General features: G+C 49.6%; 2 protein-coding genes across 2 annotated transcripts; one reads left to right on the plus strand and one right to left on the minus strand.

Moving 5' to 3' along the window:
* Positions 1–21,437: 21,437 nt before the first annotated feature.
* LOC141057133 (histone H2A type 1-like) lies at positions 21,438–21,915 on the minus strand. The gene has a single exon (XM_073553678.1). The coding sequence runs from the start codon at positions 21,880–21,882 to the stop codon at positions 21,490–21,492; it is 393 nt and encodes a 130-aa protein (XP_073409779.1). The 5' UTR covers positions 21,883–21,915; the 3' UTR covers positions 21,438–21,489.
* Positions 21,916–22,159: 244 nt separating this feature from the next.
* Positions 22,160–22,631, plus strand: LOC141057134 (histone H2B 1.1-like). Its single transcript, XM_073553679.1, has one exon. It carries the CDS (start codon positions 22,200–22,202, stop codon positions 22,575–22,577), a length of 378 nt encoding a protein of 125 aa, XP_073409780.1. The 5' UTR covers positions 22,160–22,199; the 3' UTR covers positions 22,578–22,631.
* Positions 22,632–23,729: the final 1,098 nt, after the last annotated feature.

Here is a 23,729-nt window from a genome sequence, read left to right on the forward strand (position 1 = left end):
GCAGTACTTACTACCTGGAATGATAATGTCTTGGCTGCTCTCTTTCGGAAGGGGTTGTCAGAAGCCGTAAAAGATACTATGGTGGGATTTCCTGTTCCCTCTGGTCTTGACGATTCTATGTCATTAGCTATTCAGGTTGATCGGCGTTTGCGCGAACGCAAAACTGCACGAGAGGTGTTGCCACCTGTTGAACAAATGTCTGAACCTATGCAATGTGATAGAGTTTTGTCCAGAGAGCAGCGTCAGGAGTTCAGAAGGCGTAATAAGTTGTGTTTTTTTTTCTGTGGAGATGCCTCGCATGTTATTTCTGTCTGCCCTAAACGAGAGAAACGCTTTGCACACACGTTTTCTGTTGGTAGTGTTCAACCTAAGTTTCTTCTGGCTATTACTCTGATCTGCTCCCTGTCCACATTTTCCGCCAAGGCTTTTGTGGATTCGGGAGCAGCCCTAAACCTAATGGACTTGGATTTTGCTAAACGTTGTGGATTTCCGATGACACCTCTGCAGACGCCTATCCCTTTGAGGGGGATTGATGCTACTCCTTTGGCTAAAAATAAACCTCAGTTTTGGACCCAGGTGGTAATGCGGGTCGCCCCAGACCATCAAGAAAATTGCAGATTTTTGGTGTTGCATAATCTGCATGATACTATTGTTCTGGGGTTTCCCTGGTTACAAATTCATAATCCAGTTTTGGATTGGAAATCTGTGTCTATGGTGAGTTGGGGTTGTCGGTGTGCCTTTAGTGAGGCTCCGGTGTTTTCCACCTCTCCTCAGTCGCATGATGTTCCTGATTATTTGGCGGACTTTTATGATGTATTTAGTGAGAATGAGTCTGCGTCTCTGCCTCCTCATAGGAGTTATCACTGTGCAATTGAACTGAGCCCGGGGTGTAAATTTCCCAAGGGTCGGCTCTTCAATTTATCTGTACCCGAGCATGAGGCTATGCGATCCTATATTAAGGAGGCGTTGGAGAAGGGTCATATTAGACCATCCTCGTCACCCTTAGGTGCCGGGTTTTTTTTTGTAGCCAAAAAGGATGGATCATTAAGACCTTGTATTGATTATCGTGCCCTCAACAAAATTACTGTTAAATATCAGTATCCGTTACCCCTGATTTCTGATCTATTCTCCAGAGTTAAAGGTGCTTGCTGGTTTACCAAGCTTGACCTCAGGGGGGCGTATAATCTTATTCGCATTAAGCATGGGGATGAATGGAAGACGGCGTTTAATACTCCGGAGGGACATTTTGAGTACCTGGTGATGCCTTTTGGGCTCACTAATGCCCCTTCTGTCTTCCAGTGCTTCATGAACGATATTTTCTGAGATTTTGTCGATAAATTTTTGATTATCTATCTGGATGATATTTTGATCTTCTCCAAGGACTGGGATTCTCATGTGGAACATATTCGGACTGTGTTCCGGATCTTGAGGGAGAATTCCCTGTATGTCAAAGGATCTAAATGTCTTTTTGGAGTACAGAGGATTTCTTTTTTGGGATTTATTTTGTCCCCGTCAACTATTGAAATGGACCCGGCCAAGGTACAGGCCATTTACGATTGGGTTCAGCCCACTTCTTTGAAGGCCCTCCAGAAGTTTTTGGGTTTTGCTAATTTTTATCGGAAATTTATAGCAAAATTTTCTAGTATTGCCAAGCCATTGACTGATTTGACTAAGAAGGGTGCTGATGTGTTAAATTGGTCTCCGGAGGCTGTTTCTTCCTTTCAGGAGCTGAAGCGAAGATTCACCTCCGCCCCGGTTTTGCGGCAACCTGATGTCTCACTTCCGTTCCAGGTAGAGGTGGATGCTTCTGAGATTGGTGCAGGAGCTGTTTTGTCCCAAAAGGATCCTGTAACATCTAAAATGAATCCCTGTGCTTTCTTTTCCCGAAAGTTCTCTCCATCTGAACGTAACTATGATGTGGGGAATCGGGAACTGTTGGCCATGAAAGGGGCATTTGAGGAGTGGAGACATTGGTTGGAGGGAGCTAAGCATCAAGTCGTGGTCCTCACTGACCACAAGAATTTGATTTACCTAGAGTCGGCTAAGCGCTTGAGCCCTAGACAGGCTAGGTGGGCCTTGTTTTTTTACACGTTTTGATTTTGTGGTTTCTTTTCTTCCTGGAACTAAGAATGTCAAGGCAGACGCCCTCTCTAGGAGCTTCTTTGCTGATTCTCCTGTGGTGACCAAGCCTGCTACCATCTTAGGCGAAGGGGTAGTTCTTTCTGCCATCTTGCCCGATTTGAGACGTGCTCTGGAAGAGTTCCAGGAGGACAAACCTGAGCGTTGTCCCAGTGGAAAGTTGTATGTTCCTGACCAGTGGAAGAAGAGAGTGATGTCTGAAGTTCATTGCTCTGCTTTGGCTGGTCATCCAGGTATTTTTTTTACTAGACATCTGGTGAGTCGATCTTTTTGGTGGCCCTCCTTGTCTCGTGATGTCAGGAATTTTGTGCAGTCCTGTGGGACGTGCTCCCGGTCTAAATCGTGTTCTCGCTCTAGTGGGTTGTTGATGCCTTTGCCTGTCCCCAAGAGGCCATGGACCCATATTTCAATGGATTTCATCTCTGATATGCCTGTCTCTCAAAGGATGACTGTTATTTGGGTGATTTGTGATAGGTTCTCTAAGATGGTTCATCTTGTACCACTCCCTAAGTTGCCGTCTTCCTCTGAGTTGGTGCCCCTGTTTTTGCAACAGGTGGTTCGCTTGCAAGGGATTCCTGAGAACATTGTATCTGACAGAGGAGTTCAGTTTGTGTCTAGATTTTGGAGAACTTTCTGTTCCAAGCTGGGAATTCAGTTGTCCTTCTCCACTGCTTTTCACCATCAGACCAATGGGCAGACAGAGAGAACAAACCAGACCTTTGAGTCATATTTGAGATGTTTTATTTCTGCTGATCAGGATGATTGGGTTTCATTTTTGCCCTTGGCCAAATTTGCTTTAAATAATGGAGCTAGTTCTGCCACTTTGATGTCACCTTTTTTTGTAACTTTGGGTTTCATCCTCGATTTTCTTCAGGGCAGGTGGAGCCCTCTGCCTGCCCAGGTGTTGACACTGTGGTGGAGAGAATGCACCAGATCTGGGACCAAGTGGTGGATAAGTTATCTCTCTCCCAGGAAAAGGCCCAGCGGTTTTCCAACCGACATAGGACCATTGGTCCCCAGTTTAAGGTTGGTGATATGGTGTGGTTATCATCAATAAATATTGCTATGAAGGTGGCTCCTCCTAAGTTTAAGCCTAGATTTATTGGACCTTACAAGATTTTGGAGATTATTAATCCGTTCTCTTTTCGTTTGGCTCTTCCTGTCACATTTAAAATCCATAATGTGTTCCATAAATCTTTGTTGAAGAGGTTTGTTGAACCTGTTGTTCCGGGGGTGGCACCTCCAGACCCTGTATTGGTTGAAGGTAACATGGAATATGAGGTAGAGAAAGTACTGGATTCCCGTCTGGCTAGACGGAGACTCCAGTATTTGGTTAAGTGGAAGGGTTATGGTCAGGAGGATAATTCCTGGGTCTCTGCCTCTGATATTCATGCCAAAAGATTGGTGCGTGCCTTTCATCGGTCTCACCCGGATCGCCCTGGTGGCATGGATGAGGGTTCGGTGACCCCTCCTCAAGGGGGAGGTACTGTTGTGAGTTCATTTTCCCCTTCACTACTGAGGCCCGATGAACTCCCTCTTCTGGTAAAGAAAGGTAGTGAGCCTGATTATCAAGCACCTGAGCCTAATGATGATGACTGGCTGAGTGGAGTTACTGACTGGATATAAGGCCGCCGACGCCCTTCTGCCCTGCGGGTGAATTCTCTGTGGGATCCTTGGAGACCAGTCTGAATTCCTGCTCTTCTAAAGCTAAGTTTTCTGCTCGGCTTTTTGCATTTGTGCTTTGACTTTGTTTTGCTTTGTTTTTCTGGATTTCTGCCATTCCCTGATGGGGTGAGCTGAATTCCTTTAGCTCTGTCTTCTGAAAATAACTGAGTGCTGATTTAGTTTTTGAAGCCTAGCTGCTTCAGGGTCTTTTTCCATATCAGCTTGTTGGCTTATGTCTTTGATAGGGTTTTGGCAGATTGCAGACAGCAACCTTTCTTTCCTGTTCTGTTTAGTTAGCTTGGGCCCCATCGTTTGCTCAGCCTATATTTCTATCTGTGTGAGTGTTTTTTCATCTTGCTTCAGCGTCATTATATGTTGGGGGCTGCCTTTTACTTTGGGGTCTGCTCTGGGGCAGTTTAGATTTCCTTTTCTGTCTTTAGCCTAATTAGCTCTCCGGCTGTGATCGAGGGGTCTAGGGCACCGTAGGAATCCCCCACGGCTACTGCTAGTTGTGTTGATAGGTTCAGGGGTATTCAATCTGATAGTTGCCAACTTCTCTTTTTTTCTGGACGTAGCTTCTATTTTTGTGTCTGCCTCCTACGGTGACTCAATCATACCAGTTGGCACTGATCATACAGCTCTGCAGGGAGTAGGTGGTGGCACTGATCATACAGCTCTGCGGGGACAAAGTGGTGGCACTTATGTTACAGCTTTGCGGGGACAAGGTGGTGGCACTGATCATACAGCTCTGCAGGGAGGAGTTGGTGGCACTGAACATACAGCTCAGCGTGGACAAAGTGGTGGCACTGATCTTAAAGCTCTACAAGGATGAGGTGGTGGTACTAATCATACAGCTCTGCAGGGAGGAGGTGGTGGCACTGATCATACAGCTCTGCGGGGACAAGATGGAGGCACTGATGATAAGGCTCTGCAGGGATGATGTGGTGGCACTGATCGTACAGGTCTGCAGGGATGAGGTGGTAGCACTCATCATACAGCTTTGCGTGGACAAGGTGGTGGCACTGATCATATAGCTCTGAGGGGATGACGTGGTGGCACTGATCAAATAGCTCTGCAGGGATTAGGTGGTGGCACTGATCATACAGCTCTGCAAGGAGTAGGCGGTGGCACTGATTCAACAGCTGTGCGAGGAGTAGGTAGTGGTACTGATCATACAGCTCTGTGCTGACCAACTGGTGGCACTGTTCATGCGGTGACAAGGTGGTAGCACTGATTATACAGTTCTGCGGCGACAAGGTGGGGGCACTGATCATACATGTCTGCAGGGAAAAGGTGGTGGCACTGAACATACAGATCAGCGCGGACAAGGTGGTGGCACTGATCAGACAGCTCTACAGGGAGGAGGTTGTGGCACTAAACTGGTTTGCAGGGATGAGGTAGTGGCACTGATTATACAGCTCTGCAGTGAGAGGTGGTGGCACTGAAGATACAGCTGTGCAGGGATGAGGTGGTTGCACTGATCATACAGCTCTGCAGGGAGTAGGCGGTGGCACTGATCATACAGCTCTGCGGGGACTTGGTGGTGGTACTGATCATACAGCTCTGTGCTGACCAACTGGTGGCACTGATCATACAACTTTGTGGTGACAAGGTGGTGGCACTGATTATACAGTTCTGCGGCTACAAGGTGGTGGCACTGATCATACAGGTCTGCAGGGATGAGTTGGTGGCACTGATCATGTAGCCCTGAGGGGATGACGTGGTGGCACTGATCAAATAGCTCTGCAGGGATTAGGTGGTGGCACTGATCTTACAGCTTTGCGGGGACAATGTGGTTGCACTGATTATATATCTCTTTAGGGATAAGTTGGAGGCACTGATCATGCGGTTCTGCAGGGATGAGGTTGTGGCACTGATAATGATAATAATAATAATAATAATAATAATAATAATACAAAATTTTATTTTTATAGCGCCGACATATTCCGCAGCACTTTACATTTCAAAGGGGATTTGTACAGACAATAGACATTACAGCATAACAGTAATCACATACAGTAGATTATAACAAATACCAAGAGGAAAGAGGGCCCTGCTCGCAAGTTTACAGTCTATGAGGAAAGAGGTAGACACGAAAGGTGGGTGGTAACAGTTGCCCTGATTGTAGGAACCAGCCATACTGTTAGGTATGTGACAGTACGGACACAGAGGGCTAATGGATGCATAAAACATGTGAGAACATGATGCGGGAAAACTGCTTATGGTAAAACTTTTGGCTGTGCCACACGGGGATAGATTAGGTTAATGTGTTGAGGCGATAGACCAGTCTGAATAAATGCGTTTTCAGGGCACGCTTAAAATTGTGGGGATTGGGGACTAATCGTATTGACCTGGGAAGTGCATTCCAAAGAATTGGCGCTGCACGTGTAAAGTCATGGAGACGGGAGTGGGAGGTTCTGACTATTGAGGATGCTAACCTCAGGTCATCAGCAGAACGGAGGGCGCGGGTAGGGTGGTATACTGAAACAAGGGAGGAGATGTAGGGTGGTGCTGAGCCATGGAAGGCTTTGTGGGTGAGGGTAATAAGTTTATACTGAATTCTGGAGTGGATGGGTAGACAGTGTAATGACTGGCACAAGGTAGAGGCATCGGTGTAACGATTGGTGAGGAATATAATCCTGGCTGCAGCATTCAAGACAGATTGGAGGGGGGAGAGTTTGGTAAGAGGGAGACTGATTAGAAGAGAGTTACAATAGTCGAGAGGAGAATGAATAAGGGAAACAGTAAGAGCTTTTGCAGAGTCAAAAGTAAGAAAAGGTCGAATTCTAGAAATGTTTTTGAGGTGCAGATGACAAGAGCGAGCCAGTGATCGAATGTAGGGGGCAAAGGAAAGCTCGGAATCAAGTATGACCCCAAGACAGCGGGCCTTTTACTGGGGAGTAATAGTGGAACCACACACAGAAATAGCAATGTTGGGTATAGGTACATTAGTAGAGGGAGGAAACATCAGGAGTTCAGTCTTTGACAGGTTCAGTTTCAGATATAGTGAGGACATGATATTAGACACAGTGTTTAGACAATCGCCGGTGTTTTCTAGAAAGGCTGGCGTGATGTCAGGAGAAGAAGCGTATAATTGGGTGTCATCAGCATAGAGATGGTACTGGAAACCAAATCTACTGATTGTTTGACCAATAGGGGCAGTGTACAAGGAGAAGAGGAGAGGGCCTAGAACCGATCCTTGGGGGACCCCAACAGTAAGGGGAAGGTGAGAGGAGGAGGAACCGGCAAAAGATACAGTAAAGGAGCAGTCAGAGAGATAGGAGGAGAACCAGGAGAGAACGGTGTCCTTGAGGCCAATGGAACGGAGCATAGTGAGGAGGAGCTGATGATCCACAGTGTCGAATGCTGCAGAGAGATCCAAGAGAATTAGCATGGAGTAATGACCATTTGATTTAGCTGTTAGCAGATCATTATAGACTTTAGTGAGGGCAGTTTCAGTGGAGTGTACAGAACGGAAATCGGATTGGAGAGGGTCGAGAACAGAGTTTTCTGAGAGATAGCGGATAAGACGGGAGTGGATCAGGCGTTCCAGGAGTTTAGAGATGAAGGGAAGATTAGAGACAGGTCTATAGTTAGCGGCACAGTTTTGGTCGAGGGATGGTGTTTTAAGTAGTGGATGTTTGATGGCAAACTTAAATGTGGAGGGAAAAATACCTGAAGAGAGAGAGGTTAACTAGTTTAGTTAGGTGAGGGGTGACAGCAGGGGAAAGGGACTGGAGGAGATGTGACGGAAATGGGTCACTGGTGCAAGTAGTTGGGCGAGAAGATGCAAGGAGCCTGCTTACTTCTTCTTCTGTGACTGGTTCAAAATCAGAGAGTGAGCTAGATGCAGTGGGGGAGGGAGGACAGTGCATGGTATGAGGTGATTGGGAGATAATTTCCTGTCGGATCTGGTCAATTTTTTCTTTGAAGTAATTGGCCAGATAGTCAGCTCGGAGCTCCGTGGTTGGGGCCTGTACTCTTGGGTTGAGAAGAGAATGAAAAGTGTCAAAGAGACGTTTCGAGTTATTGGACAGTGAGGTGATGAGGGTGTTGAAATAGGTTTGTTTGGAGAGGTGAAGGGCAGTGTTGTATGTTCAAAGCATAAACTTATAATGGATGAAATCTTCGTGTAGATTGGATTTTCTCCACAGACGTTCGGCGCACCTGGAGCACCGCTGCAGGAAACGTGTTTGGGAAACGTGTTTGCACCGTGTGCCAGGGTTGTCGCCGTCTGTGTTGTGGTGTTCTAGTTATAAGGGGTGCAAATTCATCCAGGGCACTTTGAAGTGTTTCATTGTAATGCTTCAATGCAGAATCAGGGCATGAGAGGGAGGAGATAGGGGCCAATGAAGACTGCAAGTTCTTCGTAAGTTTCTGGGTGTTAATGGCCTGTATGTTTCTATAAGTCTGGACAGTGGGGGTGACCTGAGCAGCCTGGCAGTTCTTGATAGAGAATGAAAGAAGATTGTGGTCAGAGAGCGGGAGAGGGGAGTTTGCAAAATCATCCACTGCACAAAGCCGAGAGAAGACCAAGTCGAGGGAGTTTCCAACTTCATGCGTTGGAGAATTAGTAAGCTGCGAAAGGCCAAATGAGGAGGTTAGAGATAAAAGGTGAGCAGCAGATGGTGAGAGGGGAAGAGCAATGGGAATGTTGAAATCTCCCATGATGAGGGTAGGGATGTCACAGGAGAGAAAATGTGGAAGCCAAGTGGCAAAATGATCCAGGAACTGATGGGAGGGGCCGGGAGGACGATACACCACCGCCACTCGCATGGAGAAGGGGGTGTAGAGTCTGACGGCATGGACCTCAAAAGAAGGGAAGACAAGTGAGGGTACTTGAGGGATAACCTGAAAGGTACATTTTGGTGATAGGAGCAGACCAACGCCTCCACCTGCTCTACTGTCTGATCTTGGGGTATGAGAGAAGTGTAGCCCCCCGTATGAAAGAGCAGCAGCAGCGGTAGTGTCTGACTGCTGGATCCAGGTTTCAGTAAGAGCCAGAAGGTTAAGAGAATTAGAAAGGAAGAAGTCATGGATGAAGGAGAGTTTGTTACAAACTAAGCGAGAATTCCAAAGTGCACAATTAAGAGAGACAGATGGCATGCAGGGAATATTAATAAGATTAGAGGGGTTTCTAAGTGTAGCAGTTGGGGGGTTTGACTTTCTATAACATGGGGGACCAAGGTTGGGAGCAATGTCTCCTGCGACTAGGAGAAGGAGGATAGAAAGAGTGAGCAGATTGTTAAGTGATTTGTGAGAGCGTCTCTGATGTTGAATGGTGGGACTGACTGGATCTGTGCAATTTAACAATGTGAAAAGAGCGTGAGTGCTATACATAGGAGAGGAAAGGAGCGAGGGGCCGATATGGATGGAGTGTAGAGAGTTAATGCAAGGGCGGTGGATGTGTGTGAATGCAGCGGCCAGGATATAAATTATACAAATGCTTATGGTATATATTTGATGTGCTCCAAATGTACAGGGAGTAGATGTATATAAATGTCTTACCTGTCTCCTGCCCTGTCTAACTGCCATGCTATAACTGACAGTAGTACTTTGATTCATGTACTTCGATTACATGTGCATAAATGCCACCACTGATCATACAACTCTGCGGGGACAGGGTGGTGGTACTGATAATACAGCTCTGCAGGGAGGAGGTGGTGGTGCTGAACATACAGCTCTGCAGGGAAAAGGTGGTGGCACTGAACATACAGCTCAGCGTGGACAAGGTGGTGGTACTAATCAGACAGCTCTACAGGGAGGAGGTGGTGGCACTGAACATACTTGTTTGCAGTGATGAGGTAGTGGCACTGATCATACAGCTCTGCAGGGATGAGGTGGTGGCACTGAAGATACAGCTCTGCAGTGATGAGGTGGTTGCACTGATCATACAGCTCTGTGGGGAGGAGGCGGTGGCACTGATCATAAGGCTCTGCAGGGACAAGGTTGTGTCACTGATCTTACAGCTCTGTAGGGATGAGGTGGTGGCACTGATCATACAGTTCTGCGGGGAGGAAGTGGTGGCACTGATCATACAGCTCTTCAGGGAGGAGGTGGTGGCACTGATCATACAGCTCTTCAGGAATGAGGTAGTGGCACAGATCATACAGCTCTGCAGAGAGGAGGTGGTGGCACTGATTATACAGCTTTGCAGGGATGAGGTAGTGGCACAGATCCTACAGACCTGCAGGGACAAGGTGGTGGCACTGATCATACAGCTCTGCAGTGACAAGGTGGTGACACTGATCATACACCTCTGCGGCGATAAGGTGGTGGTACTGATCATACAGCTCTGCAAGGACCAGGTGGTGGCACTGATCATACAGCTTTGCGGGGACAATGTGTTTGCACTGATTATACATCTCTTAAGGTATAAGTTGGAGGCACTGATCATGCGGTTCTTCAGGGATGAGGTTGTGGCACTGATCATACAGCTCTGCAGGGATGAGGTAGTGGCACAGATCATACAGCTCTTCAGGAATGAGGTAGTGGCACAGATCATACAGCTCTGCAGAGAGGAGGTGGTGGCACTGATTAAACAGCTTTGCAGGGATGAGGTAGTGGCACAGATCCTACAGACCTGCAGGGACAAGGTGGTGGCACTGATCATACAGCTCTGCAGGGACAAGGTGGTGACACTGATCATACACCTCTGCGGCGATAAGGTGGTGGTACTGATCATACAGCTCTGCAAGGACCAGGTGGTGGCACTAATCAAACAGCTCTGCAGAGACGAGGTGGTGGCACTGATTATACAGCTCTGCAGGGAGGAGATGGTGGCACTGATCATACAGCTCTGCAGGAAGTAGGAGGTGGCACTGATTATACAGCTCTGTGTGGATAAGATGGTGGCACTGATCATACAGCTCTGCAGGGAGGAGTTGGTGGCACAGATCACACAGCTCTGCAGGGACGAGGAGGTGGCACTGATCATGCAGCTCTATAGGTAAGAGGTGATGTCACTGATCATACTGCTCTGCAGGGAAGAGGTGGTGACACTGATCAAACAGCTCTGCAAGGACGAGGTGTTGGCACTGATCATACAGCTTTTCGGGGACAAAGTGGTTGCACTGATTATACATCTCTTAAGGTATAAGTTGGAGGCACTGATCATGCGGTTCTTCAGGGATGAGGTTGTGGCACTGATCATACAGCTCTTTAGGGATGAGGTAGTGGCACAGATCATACAGCTCTGCAGAGAGGAGGTGGTGGCACTGATTATACAGCTTTGCAGGTAGGAGATGGTGGCACTGATCATAAAGCTCTGCAGGGAGTAGGTGGTGGCACTGATCATACATCTCTGCGGGGAGAATTTGATTGCACTGATCATACAGCTCTGCGGGGAGAATTTGATTGCACTGATCGTACAGCTCTGCTCGGACAAAGTGGTGGCACTTATGATACAGCTTTGTGGGGACAAGGTGGTGGCACTGATCATACAGCTCTGCAGTGGCTAGGTTGTGGCACTGATCATGCAGTTCTGCAGGGATGAGGTAGTGGCACAGATCATATAGCTCTGTAGGGATGAGGTAGTGGCACAGATCATACAGCTTTGCAGGGAGGAGATCGTGGTACTGATCATAAAACTTTGCAGGGAGTAGGTGGTGGCACTGATCATACAGCTCTGCGGGGACAATTTGATGGCACTGATCATACAGCTCTGCTCGGACAAAGTGGTGGCACTTATGATACAGCTTTGTGGGGACAAGGTGGTGGCACTGATCATACAGCTCTGCAGTGACTAGGTTGTGGCACTGATCATGCAGTTCTGCAGGGATGAGGTGGTGGCACTGATCATACAGCTCTGCAGGGAAAATTTGGTGACACTGATCATACACCTTTGCGTCGACAAGGTGGTCGTACTGATCATACAGCTGTGCAAGGACCAGGTGGTGGCACTGATCATAAAGCTCTGCAGAGAGGAGGTGGTGGCACTGATTATACAGCTTTGCAGAGAGGAGATGGTGGCACTGATCTGTGGGGACAATTTGATGGCACTGATCAAACAGCTCTGCTCAGACAAAGTGGTGGCACTTATGATACAGCTTTGCGGGGACAAGGTGGTGGCACTGAACATATAGCTCAGCGTGGACAAGGTGGTGGCTCTGATCTTAAAGCTCCACAAGGATGAGGTGTAGGTACTAATCATACTGCTCTGCAGGGAGGAGGTGGTGGCACTGATCATACAGCTCTGCGGGGACAAGATGGTGGCACTGAACATGAAGATCTGCAGGGATGATGTGGTGGCACTGATGATACAGTTCTGCAGAGATGAGGTGGTAGCACTCCTCATACAGCTTTGCAGGGACGAGTTGGTGGCACTGATCATACAGCTTTTCATGGACAAGGTGGTGGCACTGATCAAACAGCTCTGCAAGGACGAGGTGTTGGCACTGATCATACAGCTTTGCGGGGACAATGTGGTTGCACTGTTTCTACATCTCTTTAGGTATAAGTTGGATGCACTGATCAGGGATGATGTTGTGGCACTTATCATACAGCTCTGCAGGGATGAGGTAGTGGCACAGATCATACAGCTCTGCAGAGAGGAGGTGGTGGCACTGATTACACAACTTTGCAGGGAGGAGATGGTGGCACTGATCATACAGCTCTGCTCGGACAAAGTGGTGGCACTTATGATACAGCTTTGTGGGGACAAGGTGGTGGCACTGATCATACAGCTCTGTAGTGACGAGGTTGTGGCACTGATCATGCAGTTCTGCAGGGATGAGGTAGTGGCAGCGATCATACAGCTCTGCAGGGATGATTCAGTAGCACAGATCATACAGCCCCGCAGGGATGAGGTGGTGGCACTGATCATACAGCTCTGCAGTGAAAAGTTGGTGACACTGATCATACACCTCTGCGGCGACAAGGTGTTGGTACTGATCATACAGCTCTGCAAGGACCAGGTGGTGGCACTGATCATAAAGCTCTGCAGAGAGGAGGTGGTGGCACTGATTATTCAGCTTTGCAGGGAGCAGATGGTGGCACTGATCATACAGCTCTGTGGGGACAATTTGATGGCACTGATCATACAGCTATGCTCGGACAAAGTGGTGGCACTTATGATACAGCTTTGCGGGGACAAGGTGGTGGCACTGAACATATAGCTCAGCGTGGACAAGGTGGTGGCTCTGATCTTAAAGCTCTACAAGGATGAGGTGGAGGTACTAATCGTACAGCTCTGCAGGGAGGAGGTTGTGGCACTGAGCAAACAGCTCTGCATGGAAAGGTGGTGGCACTGAACATACAGCTCAGCGTGTACAAGGTGGTGGCACTGATCAGACAGCTCTACAGGGAGGAGGTTGTGGCACTGAACATACTGGTTTGCAGGAATGAGGTAGTGGCACTGATCATACAGCTCTACAGGTATGAGGTGATGGCACTGAAGATACAGCTCTGCAGGGATGAGGTGGTTGAACTGATCTTGCAGCTCTGCAGGGAGTAGGTGGTGGCACTGATCATAAAGCTCTGCGGGGACAATTTTATGGCACTGATCATACAGCTCTGCTCGCACAAAGTGGTGGCACTTATCATACAGCTTTGTGGGGACAAGGTGGTGGCACTGATCATGCACTTCTGCAGGGATGAGGTAGCGGCACCGATCATACAGCTCTGCAGGTATGATTCAGTAGCACAGATCATACAGCCTGCAGGGATGAGGTGGTGGCGTGTCACTGATCATACAGCTCTGCAGGGAAAAGTTGGTGACACTGATCATACACCTCTGCGGCGACAAGGTGGTGGTAATGATCATACAGCTCTGCAAGGACCAGGTGGTGGCACTGATTATACAGCTCTGCAGGGATTAGATGGTGGCACTGATCATACAGCTCTGCAGGCAGTAGGAGGTGGCACTGATTATACAGCTCTGTGTGGATAAGGTGGTGGCACTGATCATACAGCTCTGCAGGGAGTAGTTGGTGGCACTGATCATGCAGCTCTGCAGGTAAGAGGTGGTGTCACTGATCATACAGCTCTGCAGGGACAATGTGGTTGCACTGATTATACATCTCTTTAGGTATAAGTTGGAGGCACTGATCATGTGGTTCTGCAGGGATGAGGTTGTGGCACTGATCATACAGCTCTGCTCGGACAAAGTGGTGGCACTGATCATACAACTTTGCGGTGACAAGGTGGTGGCACTGATTTACAGTTCTGTGGCGACACGGTGGTGGCACTGATCATACAGGTCTGCAGGGAGGAGGTTGTCGCACTGAACATACTGGTTTTCAGGGATGAGGTGGTGGCACAGATCATACAGCTCTGCAGAGAGGAGGTGGTGGCACTGATTATACAGCTTTGCAGGGAGGAGATGGTGGCACTGATCATACAGCTCTGCAGGGAGTAGGTGGTGGCACTGATCATACAGCTCTGCGGGGACAATTTGATGGCACTGATCATACAGCTCTGCTCGGACAAAGTGGTGGCACTTATGATACAGCTTTGTGGGGACAAGATGGTGGCACTGATCATACAGCTCTGCAGTGACGAGGTTGTGGCACTGATCATGTAGTTCTGCTGGGATGAGGTGGTGGCACTGATCATACAGCTCTGCGGGGACAAGATGGTGGCACTGAACATGAAGATCTGCAGGGATGATGTGGTGGCACTGATGATACAGTTCTGCAGAGATGAGGTGGTAGCACTCCTCATACAGCTTTGCAGGGACGAGTTGGTGGCACTGATCATACAGCTTTTCATGGACAAGGTGGTGGCACTGATCAAACAGCTCTGCAAGGACGAGGTGTTGGCACTGATCATACAGCTTTGCGGGGACAATGTGGTTGCACTGTTTCTACATCTCTTTAGGTATAAGTTGGATGCACTGATCAGGGATGATGTTGTGGCACTTATCATACAGCTCTGCAGGGATGAGGTAGTGGCACAGATCATACAGCTCTGCAGAGAGGAGGTGGTGGCACTGATTACACAACTTTGCAGGGAGGAGATGGTGGCACTGATCATACAGCTCTGCTCGGACAAAGTGGTGGCACTTATGATACAGCTTTGTGGGGACAAGGTGGTGGCACTGATCATACAGCTCTGTAGTGACGAGGTTGTGGCACTGATCATGCAGTTCTGCAGGGATGAGGTAGTGGCAGCGATCATACAGCTCTGCAGGGATGATTCAGTAGCACAGATCATACAGCCCCGCAGGGATGAGGTGGTGGCACTGATCATACAGCTCTGCAGTGAAAAGTTGGTGACACTGATCATACACCTCTGCGGCGACAAGGTGTTGGTACTGATCATACAGCTCTGCAAGGACCAGGTGGTGGCACTGATCATAAAGCTCTGCAGAGAGGAGGTGGTGGCACTGATTATTCAGCTTTGCAGGGAGCAGATGGTGGCACTGATCATACAGCTCTGTGGGGACAATTTGATGGCACTGATCATACAGCTATGCTCGGACAAAGTGGTGGCACTTATGATACAGCTTTGCGGGGACAAGGTGGTGGCACTGAACATATAGCTCAGCGTGGACAAGGTGGTGGCTCTGATCTTAAAGCTCTACAAGGATGAGGTGGAGGTACTAATCGTACAGCTCTGCAGGGAGGAGGTTGTGGCACTGAGCAAACAGCTCTGCATGGAAAGGTGGTGGCACTGAACATACAGCTCAGCGTGTACAAGGTGGTGGCACTGATCAGACAGCTCTACAGGGAGGAGGTTGTGGCACTGAACATACTGGTTTGCAGGAATGAGGTAGTGGCACTGATCATACAGCTCTACAGGTATGAGGTGATGGCACTGAAGATACAGCTCTGCAGGGATGAGGTGGTTGAACTGATCTTGCAGCTCTGCAGGGAGTAGGTGGTGGCACTGATCATAAAGCTCTGCGGGGACAATTTTATGGCACTGATCATACAGCTCTGCTCGCACAAAGTGGTGGCACTTATCATACAGCTTTGTGGGGACAAGGTGGTGGCACTGATCATGCACTTCTGCAGGGATGAGGTAGCGGCACCGATCATACAGCTCTGCAGGGATGATTCAGTAGCACAGATCATACAGCCTGCAGGGATGAGGTGGTGGCGTGTCACTGATCATACAGCTCTGCAGGGAAAAGTTGGTGACACTGATCATACACCTCTGCGGCGACAAGGTGGTGGTACTGATCATACAGCTCTGAAGGGAATAGGTGGTGGCACAGATCCTACAGACCTGCAGGGACAAGGTGGTGACACTGATCATACACCTCTGCGGCGACAAGGTGGTGGTAATGATCATACAGCTCTGCAAGGACCAGGTGGTGGCACTAATCATACAGCACTGCAGAGACGAGGTGGTGGCACTGATTATACAGCTCTGCAGGGATTAGATGGTGGCACTGATCATACAGCTCTGCAGGCAGTAGGAGGTGGCACTGATTATACAGCTCTGTGTGGATAAGGTGGTGGCACTGATCATACAGCTCTGCAGGGAGTAGTTGGTGGCACTGATCATGCAGCTCTGCAGGTAAGAGGTGGTGTCACTGATCATACAGCTCTGCAGGGACAATGTGGTTGCACTGATTATACATCTCTTTAGGTATAAGTTGGAGGCACTGATCATGTGGTTCTGCAGGGATGAGGTTGTGGCACTGATCATACAGCTCTGCTCGGACAAAGTGGTGGCACTGATCATACAACTTTGCGGTGACAAGGTGGTGGCACTGATTTACAGTTCTGTGGCGACACGGTGGTGGCACTGATCATACAGGTCTGCAGGGAGGAGGTTGTCGCACTGAACATACTGGTTTTCAGGGATGAGGTGGTGGCACAGATCATACAGCTCTGCAGAGAGGAGGTGGTGGCACTGATTATACAGCTTTGCAGGGAGGAGATGGTGGCACTGATCATACAGCTCTGCAGGGAGTAGGTGGTGGCACTGATCATACAGCTCTGCGGGGACAATTTGATGGCACTGATCATACAGCTCTGCTCGGACAAAGTGGTGGCACTTATGATACAGCTTTGTGGGGACAAGATGGTGGCACTGATCATACAGCTCTGCAGTGACGAGGTTGTGGCACTGATCATGCAGTTCTGCTGGGATGAGGTAGTGGCACAGATCATACAGCTCTGCAGGGATGTTTCAGTAGCACAGATCATACAGCCCTGCAGGGATGAGGTGGTGGCACTGATCATACACCTCTGCGGCGACAAGGTGGTGGTACTGATCATACAGCTCTGCAAGGACCAGGTGGTGGCACTGATCTTAAAGCTCTGCAGGGATGAGGTGGTGGCACTGATCATACAGCTCTGCAGAGAGGAGGTGGTGGCACTGATTATACAGCTTTGCAGGGAGGATATGGTAGCATTGATCATTCAGCTCTGTGTGGATAAGATGGTGGCACTGATCATACAGCTCTGCAAGGACGAGGTGTTGGCACTGATCATACAGCTTTGCGGGGACAATGTGGTTGCACTGATTATACATCTCTTTAGGGATAAGTTGGAGCCACTGATCATGCAGCTCTGCAGGGATGAGGTTGTGGCACTGATCATACAGCTCTGCAGGGATGAGTTAGTGGCTCAGATCATACAGCTCTGCAGGGATGAGGTAGTGGCACAGATCACACAGCTCTGCAGGGACGAGGAGGTGGCACTGATCATACAGCTCTGTGGTGAGGAGGCGGTGGCACTGATCATAAGGCTCTGCAGGGACAAGGTTGTGTCACTGATCTTACAACTCTGCAGGGAGTAGGTGGTGGCATTGATCATTCAGCTCTGTGTGGATAAGATGGTGACACTAATCATGCAGCTCTGCAGGTATGAGGTGGTGTCACTGATTATACAGCTCTGCAGGGAAGAGGTGGTGACACTGATCATACAGCTCTGCAAAGACGAGGTGTTGGCACTGATCATACAGCTTTGTGGGGACAATGTAGTTGCACTGATTATACATCTCTTTAGGGATAAGTTGGAGCCACTGATCATACAGCTCTGCAGGGACGAGGAGGTGGCACTGATCATACAGCTCTGTGGAGACAAGGTGGTGGCACTGATAATACACCTCTGCGGCGACAACGTGGTGGTACTGATCATACAGCTCTGCAGAGAGGAGGTGGTGACACTGATCATACAGCTCTGAAGGGAATAGGTGGTGGCACTGATGATACAGCTCTGTAGGGATGAGGTGGTTGCACTGATCATACAGCTCTATGGGGAGGAGGCGGTGGCACTGATCATAAGGCTCTGTAGGGACAAGGTTGTGTCACTGATCTTACAGCTCTGCAGGGAGTAGGTGGTGGCATTGATCATTCAGCTCTGTAGGGAAGAGGTGGTGACACTGATCATAAAGCTCTGCAGGGATGAGGTAGTGGCACAGATCACACAGTGCTGCAAGGACCAGGTGGTGGCACTGATCACACAGCTCTGCAGGGACGAGGAGGTGGCACTGATCATACAGCTCTGCGGGGACAAGGTGGTGACACTGATAATACACCTCTGAGGCGACAAGGTGGTGGTACTGATCATACAGCTCTGCAGAGAGGAGGTGGTGGCACTGATCATACAGCTCTGAAGGGAATATGTGGTGGCACTGATCATAAAGTTCTGCAGTGACGAGGTGGTGGCACTAATCATACTGCTTTGCAGGGAGGAGGTGGTGGCACTGATCATACAGCTCAGCAGGGAGGACGTGGTGGCACTGATTATACAGCTCAGCAGGGACAAGGTGGTGGCACTGATCATACAGCTTTGCGGGGATAATGTGGTTGCACTGATTATACATCTCTTTAGGGATAAGTTGGAGGCACTGATCATGCAGTTCTGCAGGGATGAGATAGTGGCTCAGATCATACAGCTCTGCAGGGACGAGGAGGTGGCACTGATCATACACCTCTGCGGCCACAAGGTGGTGGTACTAATCATACAGCTCTGCAGTGACGAGGTTGTGGCACTGATTATGCAGTTCTGCAGGGATGATGTAGTGGCACCGATCATACAGCTCTGCAGGGATGATTCAGTAGAACAGATCATACAGCCCTGTAGGGATGAGGTGATGGCACTGATCATACAGCTCTGCAGGGAAAAGTTGGTGACACTGATCATACAGCTCTGCTCGCACAAAGTGGTGGCACTTATGATACAGCTTTGTGGGGACAAGGTGGTGGCACTGATCATGCAGTACTGCAGGGATGAGGTAGTGACACCGATCATACAGCTCTGCAGGTATGATTCAGTAGCACAGATCATACAGCCTGCAGGGATGAGGTGGTGGCACTGATCATACACCTCTGCGGCGACAAGGTGGTGTTACTGATCATACAGCTCTGCAAGGACCAGGTGGTGGCACTAATCATACAGCTCTGCAGAGACAAGGTGGTGGCACTGATTATACAGCTCTGCAGGGAGGAGGTTGTCGCACTGAACATACTGGTTTGCAGGGATGTGGTGGTGGCACAGATCATACAGCTCTGCAGAGAGGAGGTGGTGGCACTGATTATACAGATTTGCAGGGAGGAGATGGTGGCACTGATCATACAGCTCTGCAGGGAGTAGGTGGTGGCACTGATAATAGAGCTCTCCCGGGATAATTTGATGGCACTGATCATACAGCTCTGCTCGGACAAAGTGGTGGCACTTATGATACAGCTTTGTGGGTACAAGATGTTGGCACTGATCATACAGCTCTGCAGTGATGAGGTCGTGGCACTGATCATGCAGTTCTGCAGGGATGAGGTAGTGGCACCGATCATACAGCTCTGCAGGGATGTTTCAGTAGCACAGATCATACAGCCCTGCAGGGATGAGGTGGTGGCACTGATCATACAGCTCTTCAGGGAAAAGTTGGTGACGCTGATCATACACCTCTGCGGCGACAAGGTGGTGGCACTGATTATACAGTTCTGCGGCGACAAGGTGGTGGCACTGATCACACAGGTCTGCAGGGAAAAGGTGGTGTTATTGAACATACAGCTCAGCGCGGACAAGGTGGTGGCACTGATCAGACAGCTCTACAGGGAGGAGGTTGTGGCACTAAACATACTGGTTTGCAGGGATGAGGTTGTGGCACTGATCATACAGCTCTGCAGGGAGGAGGTGGTGGCACTGATCATACAGCTCTGCAGGGAATAGGTGGTGGCACTGATCGTACAGCTCTGCTGGGACAAGATGGTGGTACTGATCATAAAGCTCTGCAGGGATGATGTAGTGGCACTGATCATACAGGTTTGCAGAGACGAGGTGGTGGCACTGATCATACAACTTTTCGTGGACAAGGTGGTGGCACTGATCAGACAGCTTTGCGTGTACAAGGTGGTGGCACTAATCAGGTAGCCCTGAGGGGATGACGTGGTGGCACTGATCAAAAAGCTCTGCAGGGATTAGGTGGTGGCACTGATCATACAGCTCTGCAAGGAGTAGGTGGTGGCACTGATCATACAGCTTGCGTTGACAATGTGGTGGCACTGATTATACAGTTCTGCGGCGAAAAGGTGGTGGCACTGATCATACAGCTCTGCATGTAAAGGTGGTGGCACTGAACATACAGCTCTGCAGGGAAAAGGTGGTGGCACTGAACATACAGGTCAGCAGGGACGAGGTGGTGGCACTCATTATAGAACTCTGCAGGGGTGAAGTGGTGGCACTGATCATACAGGCCAAAAATGGGGGACGGGGTATGGAGTATGGCATGCGGATGGAGAGCACATTGATGCTGGAACCAGCGCGTCGCCTATCACGCTCCCCCATCAGTACATAGGTTTTCATCTGTGCTTTTTTTTTTTTTAGTAATTACAGAAAAGCAGGAGGATTTGTGGTTTATTGGCTTAATTAATTTTCTTCTGTTACATAATATTTGTTCAGTGAACCTGCGGATAATTACACTACACTAATGTGGGGTTAACCCTCTGTGTAGCTCTAGGACTTTTCACCAATGATGGCAATTAGCTCGATCTGCACGTGCCGCAATCTCCTCAGTCACTTACAGTATTATCGGGACTCCCAGCTGTTTCTGCACTGATTACAGGGGGCTATAAGCAGCAGATGTTCTCGAGGAGCCCGATGTGAGATGAAGGTGGCGCATCTATGAACACTGGTAAATAAGAGGGGATCAGCAGGAACAAGGCAAGTAAGAGGTTAAACAGAGGAGGAAAGGCGTCTATGTACATCGCTGAAGGCGGCGCTTAACCGAGGATTCCCGCTCATTGTCTGATCGCAGGATCCGTTTGGGGATTTGAACTTCCCGCTCTTCTTCCGCCGAGGATTATTAGCGGACATCACAATCCGGTCACACAGAGAACCGCGCAGAGTCCGGCCCTCCAGAGCCGCCATCACGGGATCGCCCTCCGGGAGGAGCAGCAGTCACTGATGTGGACAATCACCGGCCGCCATCCCCCGATACTCCGGGACGTGATAACCGCATGTAATCTCCACAGCGGAGTCAGGGGCCCGAGTATCAAGACATTCACTAATGAGGGACATTTCCTGTGACTATTCGAGGACTCCTCTCCCCACACAGGTCTGAGGCTTCATGTGATAACCCAGACATGGGCATCCTCAGTGTTTTGTGTTGAACCCCGGAATCAAGTGTGTATGGGCACCAACCTACAAACTGGTGGCGGCAGCCCGTGGTGCCTAACGTCAGTCCCATGTGAGCACGCAGAGATCAGCGGTGTCAGCTCTTGTGGCGACGGTGTGGGTGGCTCTTAGAAGAGCCTTTGGTGTTGTGGACAGAGATCGGCGGCAGCGCTCACTTGCTCTTGCTCGCCTTGCTGCTCTCGGTCTTCTTGGGCAGCAGCACGGCCTGGATGTTGGGCAGGACGCCCCCCTGGGCAATGGTCACCCCACCCAGCAGCCTGTTGAGCTCCTCGTCATTGCGCACCGCCAGCTGCAGGTGACGGGGGATGATGCGGGTCTTCTTGTTGTCCCGGGCAGCATTGCCGGCCAATTCCAGGATCTCAGCAGTCAGATACTCCAGCACAGCAGCCAGATACACCGGAGCGCCGGCGCCGACTCTCTCGGCATAATTGCCCTTGCGGAGAAGCCTGTGCACACGGCCGACTGGGAACTGGAGTCCTGCCCGGGATGAGCGGGTCTTGGCCTTAGCTCGGACCTTCCCTCCTTGTTTGCCGCGTCCAGACATGGTTGATAACAAACAATAAAGAATCTGGGCGAAATGAAGAACTAGCTGCGGCTGCTGTCGCTTTCATAATCGTCTGCCCCGCCCTCCTCTCCTGTCATTGGATGGATCTCAAGTTACCAATGGAAAACAGACTTGTGTAGCTACCAATCAGCTGCAGTGAGCGGAGCGATTGACGGTTCTGTTGGTCACATGACTTTGTCACCCAATAGCACGGCGATCTGACAACAGTGTCATTTGCATGGCGGGCCTATAAATATCGCCGCTCTGGGAGGCTTGGGATCATTATTCTTCTCTCTTTTGAGAACTTTGCTTTCGTTATGGCTGATCCCAAATCTGCGCCAGCGCCCAAGAAGGGCTCCAAGAAAGCCGTCACTAAGACTCAGAAGAAGGACGGCAAGAAACGTAGGAAGAGCAGAAAGGAGAGCTATGCCATCTACGTGTACAAGGTGCTGAAGCAGGTCCACCCCGACACCGGCATCTCCTCCAAGGCCATGGGCATCATGAACTCCTTCGTCAACGACATCTTCGAGCGCATCGCAGGGGAAGCCTCCCGCCTGGCTCACTACAACAAGCGCTCCACCATCACCTCCCGGGAGATTCAGACCGCCGTGCGCCTGCTGTTGCCTGGAGAGTTGGCCAAGCACGCCGTGTCCGAGGGCACCAAGGCCGTCACCAAGTACACCAGCGCCAAGTGATCTGCTCAGTCTGCTGCTCCGCCATCACCCCAAAGGCTCTTCTAAGAGCCACCACCCCATCTCCATCAGAGCTGTGGCTGCTCCTGTGTCCTTTCCCGTCTCCCCGAGTTGTCTGCTCCACCGCCTGGGTCTCTGCGTCTAGTGACGGGAAGTGACAGGTGAAGGAAGTAGGGATGATGAATGCTACCAAGGAGATTGTGAGAACCGAGGACCTTCTAAATAATAACCTGGTCACTTCTCCATAAGTTGCTCTGTGTTCAGGGACTACTCTTTAACCCCTTGCTCCACAGATCTTGATATTCTGGGGTCTCATTCATTTGGTATAACATGATTCGGTTTAGTTCATGATACACCATGATGACTAATAACACTTTCTAAGCCGGGATGCTTTGAGACTGAATTTTCTCCCCCATGCAGCACCAGACAGTGAGCTGACGATTTTCCTCTCTGCACTTAGTTCATGATTCTCGTGTTTTTCCTCAAATAACAGGAGACATTTGTAGTCGGTGCAGTTTTATCTAGAGATTATGCTGGAGTCTTCACTGTAAAGGGAAGCGGTGACGACATTTTAGAAGCAGCGGGAAATTCAAACCCCCTAACCGTCCTGTGTTCAGCCAATCCGCAGAGGGAGGGGAGGAGCTAATGTTCCCAATGGTTGACACGTTTGCAGTTCCCGCTTTTTCTGTTCTTTGTCTCCATATAACGCGCGGTCCCAGGACGGAGCGATGTCGGGGAATCTGCAGGTGTTGAGAGGTCGCTTACATCCCATACAGGAGTCTGCAGCTGTTCCTGGTTAGAGAATGAATCCGCGTTAGGCAGATGCTGTGATGCCCCGTGTGTCTGACCTGCAGGCGATCACATCTCCCTTTCTCGTCATAATCCGTATTGTGGAGACAATATATTGGCTAGAGATGTATCCTACAAGAGATATTTCAGGGGAGACCAATTCTGCTCTTCCAAGCAGATCCCACCTGCAGCTCCAGGCAGGAGGTCTGAGATGGGAAATGTGCGATCATGTAGAGAAGATTGCCGAGAGCTCAGTGCACAATACATTACACTGTGATGTCCCCGCTTAATTGTAAAGTGCTGCGGAATATGTTGGCGCTATATAAATAAAAATTATTATTATTATTATTATTATTATTGATGTCA

Source organism: Dendrobates tinctorius, unplaced genomic scaffold (assembly GCF_039654945.1).
Source record: "Dendrobates tinctorius isolate UK_male_01 unplaced genomic scaffold, ASM3965494v1 ptg000202l, whole genome shotgun sequence".
In the NCBI taxonomy this organism is placed as follows: domain Eukaryota; kingdom Metazoa; phylum Chordata; class Amphibia; order Anura; family Dendrobatidae; genus Dendrobates; species Dendrobates tinctorius.

Bases quoted from the DNA above. Each gene is read 5' to 3' on its own strand.
- LOC141057134 (XM_073553679.1), top strand. From the start codon at position 22,200: ATGGCTGATCCCAAATCTGCGCCAGCGCCCAAGAAGGGCTCCAAGAAA.
- LOC141057133 (XM_073553678.1), bottom strand. From the start codon at position 21,882: ATGTCTGGACGCGGCAAACAAGGAGGGAAGGTCCGAGCTAAGGCCAAG.